Source organism: Nomascus leucogenys, chromosome 19, assembly GCF_006542625.1.
Source record: "Nomascus leucogenys isolate Asia chromosome 19, Asia_NLE_v1, whole genome shotgun sequence".
Taxonomy (NCBI): domain Eukaryota; kingdom Metazoa; phylum Chordata; class Mammalia; order Primates; family Hylobatidae; genus Nomascus; species Nomascus leucogenys.
Window position 1 is genome coordinate 73053467 of NC_044399.1, and position 24804 is coordinate 73078270.

A 24804-nucleotide genomic window follows, 5' to 3' on the forward strand; every position below is an offset into this window, starting at 1 on the left:
TTGTCTGTCTTGTTTACCGTCGTTATTTCCAGCACAACCAAATAGCTCAGTATCTATTTGTTAAGAAAGTACAAGTGGGGTGCAGGGGCCCCAAAGGCCAGATGTATCTGTAGCCTCTCGCACACTCCTCCTTACAGAAGGCACAATCTGAGACAGAGAAGAGAGCTCAAACCAGTTTATTCTAGCGAGCAATGGAGTGAGCGAGCCAGGCAGGCGTCCAGGAAGGAGCAGGTGTAACCCGGAGGTCAGTGGAGCCTCAGTGAGGGGTGTCCTGCAAAAAAGAGAAGGTGAGAACGCAGCCAGGACCAGGCAGGTTCCCTCTACAACTCCACTGCACGCCATTTCACCTGTTTTTTCCTGCAGTCGCCACAGAAGACACCAATGGTCGCGTTCACCAGCTGGATGCCACACAGTACCATCTCCAGGCAGGAGGCGGCCACCAGCAGCGAGAAGAGCGTCACATTCCAGGGGACCACGCGAGGGGGCGCCTCGCACCGATACCACAGAGTGCGGTTGAGCAAGTAAGCTCCCCTGGGGGAGGGGTAAGGTCACGTGGGAGAAGGCAGGCTGCATGTGCGCCACCCCCGCCCCCAAGAATACGTCCCAGGGGATTTGCAAAGGCCCAGGTAGCCCACGTGGAGGCAGTCGAGTCCTGCCCAGGTGTCCCAGTCCACGGGGGAAGGGCGGGAGGGAAGAGGCAGAGAATGGAGGACACGAATACAGGCAAAACCTTACGCCGTGTCTTCGAAGTGGTAGCCCCACTTGCCGTTCATTAAGCATCTGGGTCCATTTCGGAGCCCAGCTCCAGACACCGAGAGGCAGTAGATGGCACCAAGCACCCCGAACGCCGAGGAGAAGACCGAGCGCAGCATCTGGTTATGGTGTGGAAGGGGAGGTAAGGCCCAATCTCCCCACCTGTGGGTGACGACGCTCAGCGCCAGCACCCACGCATTATCGAAATCTGCTCCAGTCGGGTTGTTAAAATGTATTTTTTTAATGCCGGGCGCGGTGGCTCACGCCTGTAATCCCAGAACTTTGGGAGGCTGAGCCAGGCGGATCTCCTGAGGTCGAGAGTTCAAGACCAGCCTGGCCAACATGGAGAAACCTTGTCTTTACTGAAAATACAAAAATTAGCCGGGCGTGGTGGCACATGCCCGAGGCTGAGGCAGGAGAATAGCTTGAACACGGGAGGCGGAGGTTGCAGTGAGCCGAGATCGCGCCACTGCACTCCAGCCTGGGCGACAGAGCGAGACTCCGTCTCAAAAAAAAAAAAACAAAATAGAAATTCGGACTTGGTTTCTGCACCTGTCCTCGAAGAACCACAGCACCCTCTATAGAATTCCTAGCTACACAAGCTCCTCTGCAGACTCCCAGGCTCCACCCCACCTCTCCCTGGCACCCACAAATCTCAGATCTCAATGATCCTGAGGGGTAGGCGGCTGAGGGGGAGAGGGGGGACCTACAACCCCAGTGAACCTCGGCGGCCGCTGGCTTTCGGGTTAGCCTAACTGCAAGCCCGGGGTTTGAAGGGAAATTTATTTTAAACCTGACTCGAGGCTGGGCACGATGTCTCACACCTGTAATCCCAGCACTTTGGGAGGCCAAAGGGGGCAGATCGCCTCAGGCCAGGAGTTTCAGACCAGTCTGGCCAACAGTGAAACCCCGTCTCTACTAAAAATATAAAAATTAGCTGGGTGTGGTGGCAGGCGCCTGTAATCCCAGCTACTCGGGAGGCTGGAAGAACAAGAATGGCTTGAACTAGGGAGGCAGAAGCTGCAGTGTGCCAAGATCGTGCCACTGCACTCCAGCCTGGGTGAGAGACCAAGACTCTGTCTAAAATAAATAAATAAATATAAAATAAAATAAAAATACATTTTTTTTTGAGGCGGAGTTTTGCTCTTGTTGCCCAGGCTGGAATGCAATGGCACGACCTTGGCTCACCACAATCTCCTGCCTCAGCCTCCCGAGTAGCTGGGATTACAGGCGCCTGCCACCACACCTGGCTAATTTCTGTATCTTTTCTTTTCTTTTTTTTTTTTTTTTGAGACAGAGTTTCACTCTTGTTGCCCAGGCTGGAGTATAATGGTGTGATCTCGGCCCACTGCAACCTCTGCCTCCCGGGTTCAAGTGATTTTCCTGCCTCAGCCTCCTGAGTAGCTGGGATTATAGGCACCCGCCACCACTCCTGGCTAATTTCTGTATCTTTTCTCTCCTTTTTTTTTTTTAAATCACTGCTTACTGCAGCCTCGACCTCCTGGGCTCAAGCGGCCCTCCCACCTCAGCCTCCCGAGTAGCCGAGATTGCAGGTGCTCGCCACCACGCCCGGCTAATTTTTGTGTTGTTAGTAGAGATAGGGATCTCACCATGTTTCCTAGGCTGGTCTAGAACTCCTGGCTCAAGCCATACTCCCACCTCAGCCTGCTGAAGTGTTGGGATTACAGGCATGAGACACCACCCCCAGCCCTGAATTCCTTCTTAATCTGGATCTTACCCTGCAGCGGTTTCCACAGCACCCAGCACCACAGCAGCCCTTGCCCCCTGCCCGAACGGCTGCAATTCCTGGACACAGTACCTGTGGGACGAGAGTCATTGTTATAGCATGTCCCCCCAGATCCTCTAGGCCTGACTTGCATCAGTGCCTACCTCCTTCAGGAAGCTGCCTGTGATGCCTTCAGCCCTTTGGACTGTAGAAGACCTTATCTCTACTTCTCCTGGAGCTGCTGGGCTTCACCTTACTTTAGCCTTATTTACGTGCCTACCTTATCTCTATCCAGATTGTGGCCTCTGGAGGGTAGGGCCCAATATCATTATTTTCCCCAATCTTGGCACATAGTAGGTGCCCTACTGAAAGGAAACCAGGGAGACTACTTCACATGCTATGAATTGATTCATCTCTCAGGGTCTCAGTTTTGCCTGTGTAAAATGGGTCTGGAAGACCTACCTCACAGGTCTGTCCTCAGGATTTAATGGGAGAACAAGCTGACTAGGTGTTAAGACTGGCTCAGAGGTCGGGTGCGGTGGTTCAAGCCTGAAATCCCAACACGTTGAGAGGCCGAGGCGGGTGGATTACCAGAGGTCGGGAGTTCGAGACCAGCCTGACCAACAAGGAGAAACCCTATCTCTGCTAAAAATACAAAATTAGCCGGGTGTGGTGGCACATGCCTATAATCCCAGCTACTCGGGAGGCTGAGGCAGGAGAATTACTTGAACCTGGGAGGTGGAGGTTGTGGTGAGCTGAGATCGTGCCATTGTATTCCAACCTGGGCAATAAGAGTGAAACTCCACTTCAAAAAAAAAAAAAAAAAGACTAGCTCAGAGTAACTCAATATTTATAAGTTCCCTCAGCAGCAGGAAGGGATAGTGGTGTTGGAGTGTCTGGTGAATTGGGATTACGGCAGAGTGTGGAAGAGGGCTAGTGGATGGTCTGATATGGAGTGTAGCATTTTTCCAAGATTCAACCCTTGTTCTTTTTTTCTCCCTGTGGCTTTCCTAACAATGCCCAACCCCTTTCAGGGAATCAGCTCTTCACTCTGCCGGAAGTTGCCTCCAAAACTGATGCCTCCAGATCCTATGTTCACTTGAATGTCTTGGTTTTAGCTCAAATTCAACCAGCCTCACGCTCATCTCACAATATTCCTCAAATTCATCTCCCTTTGACTTTCTTGTCTCCATCAGTGGAAAAAATAACATCTACTAGGTCACCCAGGCTGGAAATCTTTAATTTTGCATCCAGAAAGACATCAAATTTTCTCAACTTTTCCCTAAGTGGCTCCTGAATCTGTGAGTTCTTCCCCACATTGAATCCCTAATCACCTCCCATGAGGATGTTCTCAGCCTCCCTATTACACTCCCATTGCTCTTGCCCCATGCCACCCTACACTCTATCCTCTATCAGATTAAACATGGCTTCTTTCTTTCTTTCTTTTCTTTCTTTCTTTTTTTCTTTCTTTCTTTCTTTCCTTCCTTCCTTCCTCCTACTCCTCCTCCTTCTTCTTTCTTTCTTTCTCTCTCTCTCTCTCTCCCTTCCTTTCTTTCCTTCCTTCCTTCCTTCCTTCCTTCCTTCCTTCCTTCCTTCCTTCCTTCCTTCCTTCTTTCTTTTTGAAACAGGGTCTCACTCTGCCACCCAGGCTGGAATGCAGTGGCTTGATCATGGCTGCCTTTAGCCTTGACCTCCTGGGCTCAAGTGATCTTCCTGCCTCAGCCTCCTGAGTAGCTGGTATCACAGGCATGCGCCATCATACCCAGCTAATTAAAAAAAAAATTTGTAGACATGGGGTCTTGCTATTTGCTCAGGCTGGTCTTGAACTCCTGGGCTCCTCCTGCCCTGGCCTCCCAAATTGCTGGGATTACAGGTGTAGGTCACTGCACCTGGCCTAAACACAGCTTTCAACTGGTCTTTTCTCTGCTCCAATCCTTTAGGGTCTCTTCACAGAGAAGCCTGTCAAGACTGAACTCTTTTTTTTTTTTTTTTTTTTTGAGACGGAGTCTCACTCTGTCACCAGGCTGGAGTGCAGTGGCGTGATCTCGGCTCACTGCAACCTCCACCTCCCAGGTTCAAGCGATTCTCCTGCCTCAGCCTCCTGAGTAGCTGGGACTACAGGCACATGCCACCACGCCGGGCTAATTTTTTGTATTTTAGTAGAGACGGGGTTTCACCATGTTGGCCAGGATGGTCTCGATTTCCTGACCTCGTGATCCGCCCACCTTGGCCTCCCAAAGTGCTGGGATTACAGGCGTAAGCCACCGTGCCCGGCCAAGACTTGTAACTTGAATGTCTAACTCTTGTGAGGCATTCGAGGCTCCTCATCTGGCTCCGTTATCTTTATCTTTGTTGCACCAGGTCAGGTTCTTTGCCTGTCTCCTATCTCTGGAATTCCACAGCTGTCTTGCTTTTTGCTTTCATGTATGTGTGTGTTTGCTTTTTGAGACAGGATCTTACTCTGTCACCCAGGCTGGAATACAGTGGTGCAGTCATGGCTCCCTGCATCCTCAGCCTCCTGGGCTCAAATGATCTTCTCACCTCGGCTTCCTGAGTAGCGGGGTCTACAGGTGCGCAACAACCTGCCTGGCTAATTTTTTTGTAGAGTTGATGTCTTACTATGTTTCCTAGCTGGTCTCGAACTCCTGGGCTCAAGCAATCCTCCTGCTTCATCCTCCCAAATTGCTGGGATTACAGGCATGAGCCACTGTGCCTGGCTCCTCATGTGTCTTATCTGGCACATACCACCCAAGGCAGCATTTTGTGCTTCTCCAGGGAAACGGCTGAGAGTTTCAGTTCTATTATATCATCCCCAGCAACCTCAGAGAAACACCTGCTCTCTCCTCTTCCTGTCTCATGGCAGGGCCAGGACTCATGCTGACACCTTTGCTTAGCCTCCCTGGTTAGGTCACTTACTGGAGGCTTGTGGATCCAAACACATCTAGAATTGCCTTTTGGATTTACCAATTTTGAATGATCTACTTGGCTGAGGTTTTTGCTTTTGTTTGAGAGAGGGTCTCACATTGTTGCCCAGACTGGAGTGCAGTGGCATGATCATGGCTCACTGCAGCCTCGACCTCCTGGGCTCAAGTGATCCTCCCACTTTAGCCTTATAGTAGCTGGGATTACAGGCTTGTACCACCACACTCAGCTAAATTTTTTTTTTTTTTGAGACAAAGTTTTGCTCTTGTTGCTCAGGCTGGAGTGCAATGGCGCGATCTTGGCTCGCTGTAACCTCCGCCTCCCGTGTTCAGGTGATTCTCCTGCCTCAGCCTCCCGAGTAGCTGGGATTACAGGCATCCACCACCACGCCCTGCTAACTTTGTATTTTTAGTAGAGACAAGGTTTCTCCATGTTGGTCAGGCTGGTCTCAAACTCCCGACCTCAGGTGATGAGCCTGCTTTGGCCTCCCGAAGTGCTGGGATTACAGGCGTGAGCCACCGCACCTGGCCAGACCCAGCTAATTTTTAAATTTTCCTTGAGATAGAGTCTCACTATGTTGCCCAGGCTGGTCTTGAATGCCAGGACTCAAGCGATTCTCCTGCCTCCACCTCCCAAAGTGCTGGGATTTTACAGGCATGGGCCACCACACCTGGCCCTATTTGAGATTTTTACTCTTTTGATTAAAGTGTTTGCTTCCCTTTGTAGTATGTGCTTCTGTCTCATTCTTCGCCATCTTTTTGTCTCAGTGAAAAGAAAAGTGTCATCATAAATGAAGAAGAAAACACTGTGTTTATAGCCTGAATCGGCTCATATTTCTCCATCTCCATAGCCAGTGGCCTAGTCCAAGCCACTCTCATCTCTCCTGGATGTCTTCCGTGACCTCAGTTTGGTCTTTTGTTTTTCTTTTTCTTTTTTTTTTTTTGAGATGGAGTCTCGCTCTGTCACCCAGGCTGGAGTGCAGTGGCATGATCTCGGCTCACTGCAACCTCTGCCTCCCGGGTTCAGGCGATTCTCCTGCCTCAGCCTGCCGAGTGGCTGGGATTACAGGCATGCACCACTACGCCCTGCTAACTTTGTATTTTTAGTAGAGAAAGGGTTTCGCCATGTTGGTCAGGCTGGTCTCGAACTCCTGACCTTATGATCCGCCGGCCTCAGCCTCCAAAAGTGCTGGGATTACAGGCGTGAGGCCCCACGCTCAGCTCAGTTTGGTCTTTTTCTGTATCTATTGCAGAACTTCTACTACCCGTTCTCCACACAGTGGTCAAAGGAGTCTTCCTCATTCCAGGGGTGTGTGGAGCAACCAGACCTCTCACACTGCCAGTGGGAATGAAATTGGCATAAGAACTACAGAAAACTGGCAATATCTATTAGCACTGAATATTTGCATGTCTTAAGAATCAGCAGTTTTACTGCTAGGTTTTTATCCAATAGAAATGCACACGTCTTTGTACCTAAATACATCTACAAGAATGTTTATAGCAGCATTATTTGCAAAAAAACCAAACTGGGAACGATCCAAATCTCCTTCGACAGTAGAATGGGCCGGGCACAGTGGCTTATGCCTGTAATCCCAGTACTCTGGGAGGCCGAGACAGGCGGATCATCTAAGTTTGGGAGTTCAAAACCAGCCTGATCAACATCGCGAAACCCCGTCTCTACTAAAAATACAAAAATTAACCGGGCACGGTGGCACATGCCAGTAATCCCAGCTACTCAGGAGTAATCCCAGCTGAGGCAGGAGAATCATGTGAACCTGGGAGGCAGAGGTTGCAGTGAGCCGAGATGGCGCCATTGTACTCCAGCCTGGGTGACAGAGCGAGACTCTGTTTCAAAAAAAACAAAAAAGCAAAAAAGCAAAAAAACAAAACAAAACAGTAGAATGTATAAATGAGGTATAGTCACATAATAGAATGTATAAGAAAAAAAGAAAACTACAGCTACACCTAATAATATGGGTGGCTCTCACAAACGTAATATGGAGCTAAAGAAGCCGGACACAGGCCGGGAGCAGTGGCTCACGCTTGTAATCCCAACACTTGGGGAGGCCGAGGCTGGTGGATCACCTGACATCGGGAGTTGGAGACCAGCCCGACCAATATGGCGAAACCCCGTCTCTACTAAAAGTACAAAAATTAGCCAAGCATGGTGGTGCATGCCTGTAATCCCTCTGGAGGCTGAGGCATGAGAATCACTTGAACCTGGGAGGCGGAGGTTGCGGTGAGCTGAGATAGCGCCACTGCACTCCAGCCTGGGCAACAACTCCGTCTCAAAAAAAAGCCAGACACATACTCTATGATTCCATTTGTGTAAAGTGCAAAATAAGCCAAACTCGTCTATAGGGTTAGAAGACAGAATAGTGGTTACGCTTGTTGGTGAGTGATTCTGGGGTTCCGTGTGTGGTGAGAGGCATGCCTGGGCTTCTGGTGATGATCTGTTTCTTGACCTGGGCTCAGATAGGCTCACTTTGTAAAAGTTTATTGAGCTGTGTACTAAGGAACTGGGTAGTTGCCTGTATGACTTAATAAAAAGTTTAAAACTGCAAAAAAAAAGTGCCAAAAGTCCTTCAATAGGGCCGGGCGCGGTGGCTCACGCCTGTAATCCCAGCACTTTGGGAGGCCGAAGCAGGCAGATCATGAGGTCAGGAGATCGAGACCATCCTGGCTAACACAGTGAAACCCCGTCTCTACTAAAAATACAAAAAAAAAAAAAAAAAAAAAAAAATTCGCCGTGCGTGGTGGCGGGCGCCTGTAGTCCCAGCTACTCGGGAGGCTGAGGCAGGAGAATGGCGTGAACCCAAGAGGTGGAGCTTGTAGTGAGCCGAGATCGCACCACTGCACTCCAACCTGGGCGACAGAGCGAGACTCCATCTCAAAAAAAAAAATTAAAAAAAGTCCTTCAACAGTTTTCTGTTAATAAAATTCAGATGACTCCACTGTGGCTTTTCAGGGTGTTCCGGGCCTAGCCTCTGCCCTCCTCAGACCCCATCTCTTTACATCTCACCTCACCGGCCACCTGTCTGATCCTCAGAAGTGTGGAGCTTGTTCCCACCTTAGGCTTCGTACTTCCGCCCCCAGTGTCTGCAACACTCGCACCTTCTTCTTGTCATTTGGGTCTCAGTTCAGACACCACCTCATAGAGCCCTTCCCTGAAAATCCTATAAAAAGTGGCATCTGCTTTGCCTAGGGGCTCTTCATGCCAGCACCATTTCATTTTATTTTTATTTTTTACTTTTGAGACAGAGTTTCACTCTTGTTGCCCAGGCTGGAGTATAATGGTGCAATCTTGGTTCACTGCAACCTCCGCCTCTCGGGTTCAAGCAATTCTCCTGCCTCAGCTTCCTGAGTAGCTGGGATTACAGGCATGTGCCATCATGCCTGGCTAATTTTTGTATTTTTAGTAGAGACGGGGTTTCTGCATGTTGGTCAGGCTGGTCGTGAACTCCTGACCTCAGGTGATCCGCCCGCCTCAGCCTCCCAAAGTGCTGGGATTACAGGCATGAGCCACCGCGCCCGGCCGATGGTACCTACTTCTATCTGAAATTGCCTTGCCTAGTTCTATACTTCATTCGATGACTTTTTTATTTTTTATTTTTTTGAGACAGGGTCTCGCTCTGTTGCCCAGGCTGGAGTGCAGTGGCGTGGTCATAGCTCACTGCAGTCTTTCATTTCTGGGCCCACACTAGGACTACAGGCATACTGCCATTCCGGGACTGTTAATTGGATGTCTGTTAAGTGCAAGGTGCTGGTCTAGCACTGGGTACATAGCGGCCAACAAAGCAGGCAGTGCCTGCTCTCGTGGGACTTCCAGCCTTACTTCTGTGAGACTGGTGGCCTTACCAAAGGGAACACAAGCTTCAGGGAGAGCAGGAACCTGTCTGTGTCCCTGTGATATAGAGCAGTGCTTATTTATTTATTTATCTATGAGATGGAGTCTTGCTCTGTCGCCCAGGCTGGAGCGCAACGGCGCAATCTCGGCTCACTGCAACCTCTGCCTCCTGGGTTCTCCTGCCTCAGTCTCCCGAGTAGCTGGGATTACAGGTGCCCGCCACTATGCCTGGCTAATTTTTGTCTATTTCTTTAAGTAGAGATGGGGTTTCACCACGTTGGCCAGGCTGGTCTTGAACTCCTGACCTCAGGTGATTGACCCGCCTCGAACTCCCAAAGTGCTGGGATTACAGGCATGAGCCACCACGCCCAGCCGGGTGGTGCTTCTTGAGAGTGACTCTGGGCACAGAGGTGGAAGGAAGGCAGCTGTGAGTGCGTATTTGGGGAAGGCAGCCTCAGGGAGCTCCGCTGAAGCGAGCTGGTTAGATGGGGCAGAGGAGTGTGGGGAGACAGGGGTGATTTAGGTTGGAGAGGGAGCACCCCGTGACAATGGCTAAGTGTGTCAGCCTGAGAGGAGTGTGACTCTCAAAGAGAGTTGAGTTGAGAGCGATGGAGTAGAGTACAGCAGCCAAGAATCCATGCAGGAAGAGGGAGTAGAAGAAAAGATACCAGAGAGTACGCGGGGATTGTTGGTTAAAGGAGAGGTATCCTTTTTTAGCAAATAGAGGAGTGACCAGCGAGGTGTGACCAGCAAAAGGGACCAAGGGGAGCTCTCCCCTGGAGAATGTCGTTAGCTAACCATCCTGAGAAGTGGAGAACTGTGCTGGGTAGATCTTTTGTCTTTATCACATGAAGATATTAAACTAGGTTGACCATCCCAAAGTTTCCCTAAATGGGTGGAGAGTTGGAAGATGGGGGTTAGTAAATTGGGGAAATCTGTGTCTCCTTTTCCTCCACTTCTGACAGATCCTAGTCTTGGCCAGGCGTGGTGGCTCACATCTATAATTCTAACACTTTGGGAGGCTGAGGCAGGAGGATCACTTGAACCCAGGAGTTTGAGACCAGTCTGGGCCACACAGGGATACTCCGTCTCTACAAAAAATGTTAGCTGGGGCGGTGGCTCACATCTGTAATCCCGGCACTTTGGGAGGCCCAGGCGGGCAGAACACCTGAGGTCAGGAGTTCGAGAACAGTCTGGCCAACATGGCGAAACCCCATCTCTACTAAAAATGCAAAAATTAGCTGGGTGTGGTGGCACGTGACTGTAATCCCAGCTACTCAGGAGGCTGAGGTAGGAGAATTGCTTAAACCCAGGAGACAGAGGTTGCAGTGAGTGGAGATGGTGCCACTGCACTCCAACTTGGGTGACGGAGCGAGACTCCGTCTCAAAAATAAATAAATAAATAAAATAAATAAAATATTTAAAAGTTAGCTGGGTGTGGTGATGCCCACCTGTGGTTCCAGCTACTCGGAGGCTGAGGTGGGAGGACTGCTTGGGCACAGGAGGTTGGGGCTACAGTGAGCCATGTTTGCACCACCACACTCCAGCCTGGGCAACAGAGAGAGACCCTGTCTCAAAAAAAAAAAAAAAACCAAAACAAACAAACAAACAAAAAATCCCACAAAAACCAACCCCCTCTCCCCGCCCCTGGCAAGGAAGATTCTCATCTCCCGGAAGATGACTTGGGGGCATCCTCCCTGCCATACTGACCTAAGTTCTGAGTTTATCCTTAGCAGTCAGCACAGATTGGGCTTCCAGAAATGTGGGGTGAGAGTGAATGGACGTGGAGGCAGGGGAGGGTGACCGATGCGCGAGGGCAGTCCCTGGCTCTGAGTAATTTCGCTGCACCCCACCCTCATGCCTGTTATTATCCTGCCCTGATGACGTCTCTGACAACCAGCTGCTCCTTCTGCCTCAACCATTGTAGTGAGGTTTTCCCAGCATCTGCTCAACAGTGGGCACAGGGAGGATGGGCAGCACATGCTCCCTACCTGATAGGGGAGCTCTTTAGAGCAGTGAGGCTCTTGTCCTTTCTGTGCCCCTCAGACATTCAGCTTGGGACTCTGGGGCTCCTCCGGGACTGACTCCAGAGGGCTCCTAGCCCCCACCAAGCCATTGCCATCCTCTCCCAAGGAACCATCCTTATTCCTCTCTCCCTGTCCCTCCTGTTCAGAACCCCTTCAATGGCACCCAGCCAGCTGGCCCGGGCTCCCCTGCCAGCCTTCTCACCATTAGGCCTCCGCCAATGAAGCCGCCCATGAGCCAGACTTGCAAGCTGAGATGGTTGGTGTTGGTCCAGGAGGTCTCCCCATTAGGTACCAGCAGGAGGGCGTTGGCCACGATGCAGACCAGGCAGAGGGTAATGAGGGAGAGCCCCACACAGCGGGCACATTTTCCTGTACACATGGTGAGGTGTCAGGAGGGGCTGGTGGTGAGTGAAAGTAAGCCGGTAGTTCCCAGGTCCAGAGGAAAACAAGCCTGGGGCACAGAGCAAAGGTCAGACAGAGGCGTGGCAGAAACTGGCAGGATCAGAATGATAAGGGAGAGAGGCACAGGATGTGGGCCCTGAGGAGGCGGAGGCGGAGGAGCTGCAGCCCTGAGGTGAAGGGAGGATGCGGTGGTGGACGAGGTGGGAGCTATGGACACGCTACCCTGGGTTAGTGCCTTCCTGGTTTTTCTGCACAGCTCCGCAGCCCCTCTGTTGGTTCCATACCTGCTTTGCAACTTAGCCAAGCCCCTTCATGCCTCTTAAGTCTCAGTTGCCTCATCTGTATAAAGTGATGCCACTTGTGTTCAGGCACGAGGGCTCACACCTGTAATCCCAGCACTTTGGGAGGCCAGGAGGGTGGATCACCTGAGGTCAGGAGTTTGAGACCAGCCTGGCCAACAGGGTGAAACCTCGTCACTACTAAAAATACAAACATTATCTGGGCATGGTGGCGGGCACCTGTAATCCCAGCTATTCGGGAGGCTGAAGCAGGAGGATCACTTGAACCTGGAAGGTGGAGGTTGCAGTGAGCTAAGATCGTGCCATTGCACTCCCGCCTGGGTGACAAGAGTGAAACTCCGTCTCAATAACTAACTAACTAACTAACTAACTAACTAACTAACTAACTAACTAACTAACTAACGCCACTTGCCTTGTGGGCTACTTGTGAAGATTAAATGGGACAACCTGAGAAGTATTTTGTAAACTAGGAAGCCCAGAGCAGGTGTGTGGTGGCCTCTTCATTTCTGCTAGCCTCACAGGTGGCGTTCTTCCCAGGGAGACATTAAAGAGATGATTGTGGCTTATATTGTCCTTGCATTTCGTCTGCTTGGTATTTGATTATTGATGTCTCCTCCTCTTGAGGCCACTACCTGTCTCTCAGGGTGGGCTCGGGACCTAGGCCTCATTGATGAGAGCGTTCTATCCCGCTAGCCCCGGTGTTTGATTTAGCAACAGCCATGCGATCTGAGCCAGCTCTGTGAGAATCAGCTTCTGCCTTTTTTCATTGGCATTCTGAGGTCAAAGAAGTTCTGTTTTTGTTGGGGTGCTGCAGTTTCCTTCATAACTTCTTTTTTTTTTTTTGAGACGGAGTCTCACTCTGCCGCCCAGGCTGGAGTGCAGTGGCGTGATCTTGGCTCACTAAAACCTCCGCCTCCTGGGTTCAAGAGATTCTCCTGCCGCAGCCTCCCAAGTAGCTGGGATTACAGGCTCCTGCCACCACACCCAGCTAATTTTTGTATTTTTAGTAGAGACGGGGGTTCACCATGTTGGCCAGGCTGGTCTCGAACTCCTCACCTCAAATGATCCACCTGCCTCAGCCTCCCAAAGTGCTCCCAAAGTGGGATTATAAGCGTGAGCCAAGCCACCCGGTCGACTTTTTTTTAATTAAAAAAATTTTTTTGAGACCAGGGTCTCCCTTTGTTGCCCAGGCTGGTGTGTAGTGGATCATGGCTCCCTGCAGCCCTGACCATCTGGGCTCAAGTGATCCTCCCACCTCAGCCTCCCGAGTAGCTAGGACTATAGTTGTGTGCCACCACGCCTGGCTAATGGTTTTTTTTTTTTTGAGACGGAGTCTTGCTCTGTCGCCCAGGCTGGAGTGCAGTGGTATGATCTCGGCTCACTGCAACCTCTGCCCCCTGGGTCTCAGAAGCAAACAGGAGAGTGAAGGCCCCCACAGAATGAACCCTAGTTCAAGTAGGATGTGGGAGTGCCATGAAGAGATGAGGGTAGCAGGAAGGGCTGCAGGGCTTCAGAGAGTATGCAATGAGGCTGTCACCTGGAAAGTGTCACCAGCCAGTGGCCGCTGATGCAGCCCCTCCCAGCAGCCCACTCAGACCACTACAGAAATGTGGAAAATGGAGAAAAGCCAGAATCTCTGCTATTTATAAGGCAGAGGAACTGGATTGAGAAAAATACATGGAGAATTTACCTCTTGAATCAGAGGATGCCTGAAAAAGAAAATACTTTGAACCTCCCCAACTATTTGTCTCTGGCTCGTAGGCAATTATGATAACTGATACATTTGGTTTTGCTTCTGTTGGCGTGTTTAATGCTTTAAAAAATATTTCCATATTGCTTCTGATGTTTTCTGTCCCTTTTCTTTTTTGTTTTTTGAGACAGAGTTTCGCTCTTGTTGCCCAGGCTGGAGTGCAATGGTGCGATCACGGCTCACTGCAACCTCCGCCTCCCAAGTTCAAGCAATTCTCCTGCCTCAGCCTCCTGAGTAGCTGGGATTATAGGCATGCGACACCACGCCCAGCTAATTTTGTATTTTTAGTAGAGACGGGGTTTCTCCATGTTGGCCAGGCTAGTCTCAAACTCCCCACCTCAGATGATCCCCGCCTCGGCCTCCCAAAGTGCTGGGATTACAGGCATGAGCCACTGCGCCCAGCCTCTGTCCCTTTCCTTTAAAGATTTTACGTTATCCTTTTTTTTTTTTTTTTTTTGAGACAGGGTCTCTGTCACTCAGACTAGAGTGCCATGGTAAGATAATCATGGCTCCCTGCAGCTGTGACCTCCTAGCTCAAGCAGTCTCCCCACTCCAGCCTCCTTAGTAGCCAGGATTACAGGCCCACACCACTACACTCAACTAATTAAAAAAATTTCTTTTGGCTGGGCGCGGTGGCTCACTCCCGTAATCCCAGCACTTTGGGAGGCCAAGGTGGGCAGATCATGAGGTCAGGAGATCGAGACCATCCTGACTACCATGGTGAAACCCTGTCTGTACTAAAAATACAAAAAAAATTAGCCAGGTATGGTGGCATGCACCTGTAATCCCAGCTACTCAGGAGGCTGAGGCAGGAGCATCGCTTGAACCCGGGAGGTGGAGGTTGCAGTGAGCCGAGATCCTGCCATTGTGCTCCAGTATGGGCAACAGAGCAAGACTCCATCTCACAAAAAAAAAAAAGGTCTGGGCACAGTGGCTCATGCCTGTAATCCCAGCACTTTGGGAGTCTGAGGCGGGCGGATCACCTGAGGTCAGGAATTCGAGACCAGCCTGACCAACATGGGGAAACCCCGTCTCTACTAAAAATACAAAAATTAGCCGGGCGTGGTGGCGGGTGCCTGTAATCTCAGCTACTTGGGAGGCTTAGGCAGGAGAATCGCTTGAACCCGGGAGGCGGAGATTGCAGTGAGCCAAGATCATGCTGTTGTGCTTCAGCCTGAGTGAGAGTGAGACTCTGTCTCAAAAAAAAAAAAAAAAAAAAAAAATTTCAAGAAACTGGCTTCTCCTAAGAACAAGAATAGAGCTGGTGGAAGTGATACCAGAGTTAAAACATCTGCACTAGGAGAAGACGTCACTGAGTGCAGATAGATCCACTCAGATCAGTGGGTTGAAAGTTATACTGCATCGCAGGTGAAATGTTAAAAGTCAGCTGACCGTAGATTCATCCTGACAAAATATTTGAATTAAAGGATATATCTAGGCAGAATTTAAAAAGGCTACTTAGAGAGAAACAAAAGTTGGAGTGGCCAGAGTCCTCTCTGAAATACTGAATGTCAGAAGACAAAGCAGTAAGGTAGCTGTGTCAACCAAAAAAGGTAGAACTATCGTATGCATGTCTAAGTTGCGTTTTGTACGTTAAGGGCAACACAGTTGCATTTCTGGGAATGTTTGGATTTCAAAATAACACCGTGGCTCATTTTTTTTAAAGAAATTATGTTGACTCACCAAGAGATGAAGTAAAATAAAAACCCCAAAATGGGGAAGTCTTGACGTAAGTCTAAATAATTTTCATATATCTGGTTACAAAACTGGATGCACATTTTGGAAAAAAATATTTTTCTTCTCCTTTGTTTTGAGTCAGAGTCTTGCTCTGTCATGCAGGCTGGAGTGTAGTGACGTCATCTAGACTCTCTGCAACCTCAGCCTCCTGAGTTCAAGCGATTCTCCTGCCTTAGCCTCCCAAGTAGCTGGGATTACAAGCGTGGGCCACCACGCCTGGCTAATTTTTATATTTTTAGTAGAGACTAAGTTTCACCATGTTGGCCAGGGTGGTCTTGAACTCCTGACCTCAAGTGATCCACCTGTCTCGGCCTCCCAAAGTGCTGGGATTACAGGTATGAGCCACCACAACCCAGCCAGAGCCATTGTGCCCAGCCTCATTTTTTTTTAAAGACAGTGTCTCGCTTTGTGGTCCAGACTGGTGTGCAGTGGCATGATCTTGGCTCACTGCAACCTCTATCTCCTGGGTTCAAGTGATTGTCCTGCCTCAGCCTGCCAAGTAACTGGGACTACAGATGTTCACCACCCACCATGCATGTCTAATCTTTTTGTGTGTATGTATATATATATATATATATTTTTTTTTTTTATAGACAGAGTTTTGCTCTTGTTGTCCAGGCTGGAGTGCAATGGCGCGATCTCAGCTCACCGCAACTTCCGTCTCCCGGGTTCAAGCGATTCTCCTGCCTCAGCCTCCCTAGTAGCTGCGATTACAGGCACATGCCACCACACCTGACTAATTTTGGTATTTTTAGTAGAGATGGGGTTTCACCATGTTGACTAGGCTGGTCTCGAACTCCTGACCTCAGGTGATCCACCCACCTCAGCCTCCCAAAGTGCTGGGATTACAGGCGTGAAGCATTGGGCCCGGCAGCCTTGTTACTATTTTGTGAGCAAGAAATAAACTTCTATTCTATTTGAGACATTGTTAATTTGGGTCTCTGTTTAAAGCAGTGGAAGTTACCAGAAATTTGTAAACTGTATCACAAGCTGAAAGTCCAGGCCAATTAGATTTGCTTTCTCTTAGGATATAAACTGGGAAAAATGGAAAATTTGCCAGTGGTTTCTGGACTTTAAATTGGTTATGAGAATACTGTGAGATTGAGTCAGTGACGTTTATTTCTTTTCTTTTTTTTTTTTTTTTTTTTTTTTTTCTGAGACAGAGTCTCACTCCCAGGCTGGAGTGCAGTGGCGCAATCTGGGCTCACTGCAACCTCCACCTCCCGAATTCAAGTGATTCTCCTGCCTCAGCCTCCCGAGTAGCTGGGATTACAGGCGCGTATCACCAAGCCTGGCTAATTCTTTGTATTTTTAGTAGAGATGGGGTTTCATCGTGTTGGTCAGGCTGGTCTCAAACTCCTGACCTCAGGTGATCCATCCAACTCGGTCTCTCAAACTGTTGTGATTACAGGTGTGAGCCACCTGCTTGGCCTATTTCTTAAATATTTAGCATATTTCAAATTTTTTTTTATACAAAACCTTACTCTGTCACACAGGCTATAGTGCAGCAGTGGTGTGATCTTGGCTCACTGAAACCTCAGCCTCCTGAGTAGTTGGGACTACAGCCATGTGTCACCACACCTGGCTATTTTTTTGTATTTTTAGTAGAGATGGGGTTTCACCATGTTGGCCAGGCTGGTCTCGAACTTCTGGCCTCCAGTGATCTGCCCATCTCAGCCTCCCAAAGTGCTGGGATTACAGGTGTGAGCCACTGCACCTGGTCAATCAATTCTAAGTCACACGTTTTTGCACATTTTATTGTTCCCCAAATTAGGATATATTGTACAATCTATGGTGTCATACAACATGGTAGGTTTTGCCTACATTTGTGAGAACCCAGTTGTAGCTGTTCATATTGTTATCACTGCAGCTGAGTTGTGAACCCTACTGGTATTACACTTCTTGAGTCGAATTGCTGTTTATAATGTCTTTAAATAACACACAGTACCATTTACATTAGCACTGTCCCAGATTAAATACTTACATATAAATCTAACAAAATACATATAAGATCTACATGAAGAAAACTACAAAACTCTGATGAAAGACATCGAAGAAGATATAAATAAATGGAGAGAGTCCATGTTCATATATAGGAACACTCAACATTGTCAAGATGTCAGTTCTTTCCAATTTGATCTATATCTTCAACACAATCCTAATCAAAATGCCAGAACATCGTTTCATGGATATTTACAAACTGATTCTAAAGTTTGTTTGGAGGGGCAAAAGACCCAGAATAGCCAACACAATACTGAAAGAGAGCAAAGTTGGAAGATTGACATGACCCAACATCAAGACTTACTATAAAGCTCCAGTAGGGCTGGGCATGGTGGCTCATGCCTGTAATCCCAGTGCTTTGGGAGGGTGAAGCGGGAGAATTGCTTGAGGGCAGGAGTTGAAAGTTACAGTGAGCTGTGATCGTGCCACTGCACTCCAACCCGGGTGACAGAGCAAGACCCTGTCTCTAACAAAAACAAACAAAAGGCCGGGTGTGGTGGCTCACACCTGTAATCCCAGCACTTTGGGAGGCTGAGGTGGGTGGATCCCTTGAGCCCAAGAGTTCAGGACTAGCCTGGACAACATGGTGAAACCCCGTCACTATTTAAAAATAATAATAATAATAATTAATAATAATAATAATTAAAAAAACCAAAACCGCTGGGCGTTGTGGCTCACACCTTTAATCCCAGCACTTTGGGAGGCTGAGGCTGGCGGATCACCTGAGGTCAGGAGTTCGAGACCAGCCTCAACATGGAGAAACCCCGTATCTACTAAAAATACAAAATTAGCTGGGCATGGTCATGCAGGCCTGTAATCCCAGCTACTTGGGAGGCTGGGGCAGGAGAATCGCTTGAACCTGGGAGGCGGAGGTTGTGGTGAGCTGAGATCTTGCCATTGCTCTCCAGCGTGGGCAACAAGAGTGAAAGAAACTCCGTCTCAAGGGAGAAAAAAAAAAAAAGTAAAAGGCTACAAGTATATGACTTTCTGGAAAAAAACAGAACTCTGAAGACAGTAAAAAAAAAACAGAACTCTGAAGACAGTGGCAGCCAGGGGTTAGCAGGGAGGGGAGGGAGGAATAAACAGAGCACAGAGGATTTTTTTTTTTTTTTTTTTTTTTCCTGAGACGGAGTCTCGCTCTTTCACCCAAGCTGGAGTGCAGTGGTGCGATCTCGGCTCACTGCAGGCTCCGCCCCCCGGGGTTCACGCCATTCTCCGGCCTCAGCCTCCCGCGTAGCTGGGACTACAGGCGCCTGCCACCACGCCCGGGTAATTTTTTGTATTTTTAGTAGAGAGGGAGTTTCACTGTGTTAGCCAGGATGGTCTCCATCTCCTGACCTCGTGATCCGCCCGCCTCGCCTCCCAAAGTGCTGGGATTACAGGCGTGAGCCACCGCGCCCGGCCGAGCACAGAGGATTTTAGGGCAGTGAAACTTCTTGGTATGATACTATAATGGTGCGTCATTATATATTTGTCTAAACCCATGGAACGTGCAACACGAAGAGCGAATCCTAATGTAAACTATGCTACGGACTTTGGCTGATAATGACGTGTCAATGTAGTTCACTGACTGGAACAAATCTATCACTCTGGTGCCGGATGTTGATAGTGGGGGAGGCTGTGCCCGTGTGGGGGTAGAAGTATTAAAAAACCCTGTACTTTCGGCCAGGCGCAGTGGCTCATGCCTGTAATCCCAGCATTTTGAGAGGCCGAGGCGGGCAGATCACTTCAGGTCAGGAGTTCAAGGCCAGCCTGGGCAACATGGTGAAACCGCATCTCTACTAAAACTACAAAAAAAAAAAAAAAAAAAAGAAGAAGAAGGAAAGAAAACCCTGTGCTTTCTGCTCAATTTTGCTGTGAACCTAAAACTGCTTTTAAAAAATAAAGGCTATTCAGCTGGGTGGGGTGGCTCATGCCTGTAATCCCAGCACTTTGGGAGGCTGGGGCGGGCAGATCACTTGAGGTCAGGAGTTTGAGACCAGCCTGCACAACATGGTGAAACCTCATCTCTACTACAAATACAAAAATTAGCCAGGCATGGTGACGTACACCTGTAATCCCAGCTACTTGGGAGGTCGAGGCAGGAGAATCGCTTGAACCCAGAAGGCGGAGGTTGCAGTGAGCCGAGATCACACCACTGCACTCCAGCCTCGGTGACACAGCAAGGCTGTCTCTAAATAAATAAATAAATGCTATTAAGAAAAAAAATCTTCAAAAAATAACATGCTTTAAAACAGAAATCAAAAGGAAATGATGTATTAAGCATAGAAACAAAGTAGTGGAGCGAAAATTTGTTAGTGAAGACATCGATTTTGTTGACACTATTTGGTAAAACAAGAATGTGTCACTAGCTTAGAAGAAAATCTCGGAGACAGTAGTGGAGCACTTTTTAAAGAAATTCTGCTTCTCCAATGCCCTCGACAGTACAGGGGACAGTAACACAGACATTCATAGAAAGTGATTCAGAAGAGTCAGACTTTAAAGATGTTTTTGGAATATTTTAACCATATTATTTTGTTTTTGTGTATGCACCAGAATTAGATTTTTTAATGGTCTGAAAGAGGCTTCAATTAGCATAAAATAAAAATTGAAGTGTTGGCCGGGTGCGGTGGCTCACGCTTGTAATCCCAGCACTTTGGGAGGCTGAGGCGGGCGGATCACGAGGTCAGGAGATCGCGACCACGGTGAAACCCTGTCTCTACTAAAAATACAAAAAATTAGCCGGGCGCGGTGGCGGGCGCCTGTAGTCCTAGCTACTCGGAGAGGCTGAGGCAGGAGAATGGCGTGAACCCGGGAGGCGGAGCTTGCAGTGAGCCGAGATAGCGCCACTGCACTCCAGTCTGGGTGACAGAGCGAGACTCCGTCTCAAAAAAAAAAAAAAAAATTGAAGTGTTAAGAAAGCATTGTATCATGGTTTGGCCGGGCGCTTGCGGCTCACACCTGTAATCCCAGCACTTTGGGAGGCCGAGGCGGATGGATCACTTGAGGTCAGGAGTTTGAGACCAGCCTGGCCAACATGGTGAAATGTCATCTCTCCTAAAAATACGAAAATTAGCCGGGCATGGTGGTGCACGCCTATAGTCCCAGCTACTCAGGAGGCTGAGGCAGGAGGATCGCTTGAACCTAGGAGACAGAGGCTGTAGTGAGCCAAGATGATGCCACTGCACTCCAGCCTGGGTGACAGAGCCAGACTCTGTCTCAAAACAAACAAACAAAGAAACAAACAAACAAAGCATGATGTATAACACTTGAAGGTATTTAACTCAGTGAAATGAAGGATCAAATACCCTCTGTGTAATGTGTCTAGTTGTGGACCCAGTGGATACAGCACTAAACTTGACAGATGACGTACCTCTTTGTAGTTTATATTATAGTTTGGGGAGACAGGCAGTAAACTAGAAATTAGAGGTTATGCTAAATTATATGAAGGAAATAGGGTGGTGTGGTAGAGAGTGACTGGGAGGCAGCTACTCAAGATTTGCTGGTCAGGGAATCAGAACTACCCTTAGACCTGGACAGGAGGGGCTCTTACTTGGCTGTCTGCTTAGTTCAGTACTTTTCAAACCGTAACTTCATACAGATTTCCCGAAGATGGTGTTAAAAGCAGATTCTGGGCCGGGCGCCGTGGCCCATGCCTATAATCCCAGCACTTTGGGAGGCCGAGGCGGGCGGATCACCTGAGGTCAGGAGTTTGGAACTAGCCCAGCCAACATGGTGTAACCTGTCTCTACTAAAAATACAAAAATTAGCCGGGCATGGTGGTGGGCGCCTGTAATCCCAGTTATTTAGGAGGCAGAAGCAGGAGAATCGCTTGAACCCAGGAGGCAGAGGTTGCAGTGAGCCGAGATCGCGCCACCACACACTGCACTCCAGCCTGGGCAACAAGAGCGAAGCTCCGTCTCGAAAAAAAAAAAAAAAAAAAAAAAGAAGAAGAAGCAGATTCTGATTTTTTTTTTTTTTTTTTTTTAAGACGGAGTCTTGCTCTGTCGCCCAGGCTGGAGTGCAGTGGCGCAATCTCGGCTCACTGCAAGCTCCGCCTCTCGGGTTCACGCTATTCTCCTGCCTCAGCCTCTCCTAGTAGCTGGGACTACAGGCGCCCACCACGACGCCCGGCTAATTTTTTTGTATTTTTAGTAGAGACGGGGTTTCACCGTGGTCTCGATCTCCTGACCTCGTGATTCGCCCGCCTCGGCCTCCCAAAGTGCTGGGATTACTAGCGTGAGCCACCGCGCCCGGCCCAGATTCTGATATTTAGTAGGTCTTGGGTGGGAAGAGATACTGAGCATCGCTAACAAGATCCCAGGCAATGCTGCCGCTGCTGTTCCCAGAGCCACACCACGAGTACCAGGATGCAGGGGACCCTGCGTATCACAAGTAGGGCAACATCCCCCGCCATTTTTGGTTTGGAGAAAAGTTTTTGAAAATTCAATAACCGACTGCGCAAATCGGAATTGTGGGAGAGAAATGTGTGAGTTGAAGTGGATGTGAAGCAGAGAGTCTGCAGGTGTGAGGGTGGATGCGTTTTGTCAACTCCGCGGAGCCTGGGCGCGCAGCAGCTTCTGCCCTCGCTGCCCCAGCCGCACTGCGCTAACCCTTAGGCTTGCAGGCAGCGGCCCCGCTCCAGGGAAGGGTTTGGTTGCTTTAACCTCTGGATTGTGAGGACGGTCCCAGGGGAGCAGACTAAGGGTGTGAATGGGGGCTGGGGCTTGGGCACGGCTTCTTTATACATTTAAGTAGTAAGACTTATGACATGCGCACCTATATTTGAGCTGTTGTCCTGGGCCCTACAAATATTAGCAGTGGGCCGGCAGAAGATGATAATAATAATAATGGGCCGGGTGCAGTGGCTCACTCCTGTAATCCCAGCACTTTGGGATGTCGAGGCGGGTAGATCACTAGGTCAGGAGTTCAAGACCAGCCTGGCCAATATGGTGAAACCCTGTCTCTGCTAAAAATACACAAAAATTAGCCAGGCATGGTGGCGCACGCCTGTAGTCCCAACTACTCGGGAGGCTGAGGCAGGAGAATCACTTGAATCCGGGAGGTGGAGGTTGCAGTGAGCCGAGATCATGCCACTGCACTCCAGCCTGAGTGAGAGAGTAAGACTCCGTCTCAAAATAAATAAATAAATAAATAAATAAATAAGAACAAAATAATGGTTAACCTATATGCCAGACTCTGTGCTAACTCCCATTTTAGATATATATACACATAGATACACACGCGCACATATATATATAATATATATTTAACTCCCATATATGTATACGTGTGTGTGTGTTTTTCTTGAGACAGGGTCTTGCTTTGTTGCCCAGGCTGGAGTACAGTAGTGCCATTAGAGAGCCATGATGGTGCTCCTACAGCCTCCACCTCCCAGACTCCTGAGTAGCTGGGACCACAGGTCCACACCACCATGCGAGGCTAAATTTTTTTCAAATTTTTTGTAGAGACAGAGTCTCCCTATGTTTCCCAGGCTGGTCTCAAACTCCTGGGCTCAAGCAATCACCCACCTCAGCCTCCCAAAGTGCTAGAATTACAGGCCTGAGCCACTGTACCCGGTCAATTTTATTTATTTTAAAAAACACAGGCTGGGCGTGGTGGCTCACACCTGTAATCCCAGCACTTTGAGAGGCTGAAGCGGGCAGATCACCTGAGGTCAGGAGTTTGAGACCAGCCTGATCAACATGGAGAAACCCCATCTCTACGAAAAATACAAAAACAACAAAACCAACCTAATTTGGTGTTGTCTGGAGAAGGGGTTGTAGAGGAGAGCAGTGGAGGGAGGGAGACCAGCGGTGAGGAGGCTATCACAGTAGTTCAGGGGAGAAACGATGTGGGTGTGGACCAGGGTATATGACCACTGGGATTGCTGATGGGTTAAATATAGAGATAGTGGAGGGAAAGAAGGAAGTCAAAGATGGTTTCTAAATTGGGGGCTTGAGCAACCAAACAGATAGTGGTTTTGTTTCCTGAAGTGGAGGAGTTAAAACCATGGAAGTGGGCCATGCACGGTGGCTCACGCCTGTAATCCCAGCACTTTGGGAGGCCAAGGCGGGCGGATCACCTGAGATCAGGAGTTTGAGACCAGCCTGACCAACATGGAGAAACCCCGTCTCCACAAAAAACAAAACACAAAATTAGCCAGGCATGGAGGCGCATGCCTGTAATCCCAGCTACTCGGGAGGCTGGGGCAGGAGAATCGCTGGAACCCAGGAGTCGGAGGTTGCGGTGAGCTGAGATTGTGCCATTGTACTCCAGCCTGGGCAACAAGAGCGAAACTCTGTCTCAAAAACAAACAAAAAAACCCAAAGAACCATGGAAGTGAAGGTTGTGAATGGAGACCCAGGAATGAGAGTGATGCTTTTCTGAGGACCCATGAATTGCCACTGAAGGTGTTTGGCAATGTGACCTGGGGAGGAGTGGGGGTTGAATGCTCTCTGAGCAAGGCAGGGCCAGAGTTATCAGCTCCTGAGAACTAAGATCAACGTGAGGACCAGATGGAGTCATTAGAAGGGAAACCATCTCAGATGGTGAAGATTGTTTGAAATCAGATTTTTCCATAGAAACCCTGCAAATATAGCCCTTTGACATTTCTCTCTTCTTCCTTCTCCTAGCTCAGACTGCTGGAGATCAGGAGACCAGAATTTGTTCACCCTCCTCGGTATATCTGCGGTGAGCAGACACTGACATGCCAGAAAAAAAAAAGTGCATTTGGCTGTAATATTTGCAAGACCCAAGAAGGTACTGGGAATAAATTTATTTCCATAGAGGAAGTGGTTGGTGTTTTATGAGAAAGGCCACTCAGTCTCAAAAAAAAAAAAAAAAAAAAAAAGAAAAAAAACCCCAAATAGTTAGAAATACCCAGGGGAACTGTCAGAAATATAATATTAGTGGGAAACTGTAATATAATTCTCTTTGACAAAGTAAGAAAAATATACAAAGGTATAAAGGAACAGAGAATCTCAATGATAAAGCCGATTGATTAGTTAGCCTCTCATTTAACAAATATTTACTAAATGATATGTGCCAGGCCCTTTGCTGGATACCAGGAAGATATCAGCCATAAATACATCATCAGTGAACATCCTGAGCCTCCATCCTCTTGGAGCATGTACTCAAGTGATATTTACTTTACTTTGTATCTCATAAATGGAGAACCTCCCTTTTTCAATGCCAATAAAACATTTACAAATCTTGGTCAAATATTAGGCCGTGAAGGAGATATGAAATTCCCCAAACTTGAAATTGTACTGGACGCATACTCAGACCATAATGCAATAAACCAGAAATTTCTAAATGTTTAAGTAACAGAAACCAACCTCTTATTAAAAAATCCCAAAA

The 24804-nt window shown here is 48.6% G+C and overlaps 1 protein-coding gene across 2 annotated transcripts; it reads right to left on the reverse strand.

The window, feature by feature from the left end:
* Positions 1–160: 160 nt before the first annotated feature.
* TM4SF5 (transmembrane 4 L six family member 5) lies at positions 161–11690 on the reverse strand. 2 transcript variants are annotated; one of them, XM_003277874.4, is made up of 5 exons: positions 11477–11690; positions 2492–2572; positions 736–872; positions 348–531; positions 161–271 (listed from the first exon to the last, which is right to left on the reverse strand). In XM_003277874.4, exons 1-5 carry the CDS (start codon positions 11651–11653, stop codon positions 257–259), a joined length of 594 nt encoding a protein of 197 aa, XP_003277922.1. In that variant the 5' UTR covers positions 11654–11690; the 3' UTR covers positions 161–256. The 2 variants fall into 2 exon arrangements, with proteins under 2 accessions (XP_003277922.1, XP_030655838.1); XM_030799978.1 differs by having other exon boundaries at positions 241–531; positions 11477–11653.
* Between the last annotated feature and the right edge of the window lie 13114 nt (positions 11691–24804).

What these genes read in the sequence shown, in the direction of transcription:
- TM4SF5 (XM_030799978.1), bottom strand. Translation starts at nt 11,653, where the DNA reads ATGTGTACAGGAAAATGTGCCCGCTGTGTGGGGCTCTCCCTCATTACC. An exon ending in TCATTGGCGGAGGCCTAATG is followed by an intron (nt 2,573 to 11,476) that starts GTGAGAAGGCTG and finishes CTCGTCCCACAG; the next exon opens with GTACTGTGTCCAGGAATTGC. An exon ending in TACCACTTCGAAGACACGGC is followed by an intron (nt 532 to 735) that starts GTAAGGTTTTGC and finishes CCCCTCCCCCAG; the next exon opens with GGGAGCTTACTTGCTCAACC.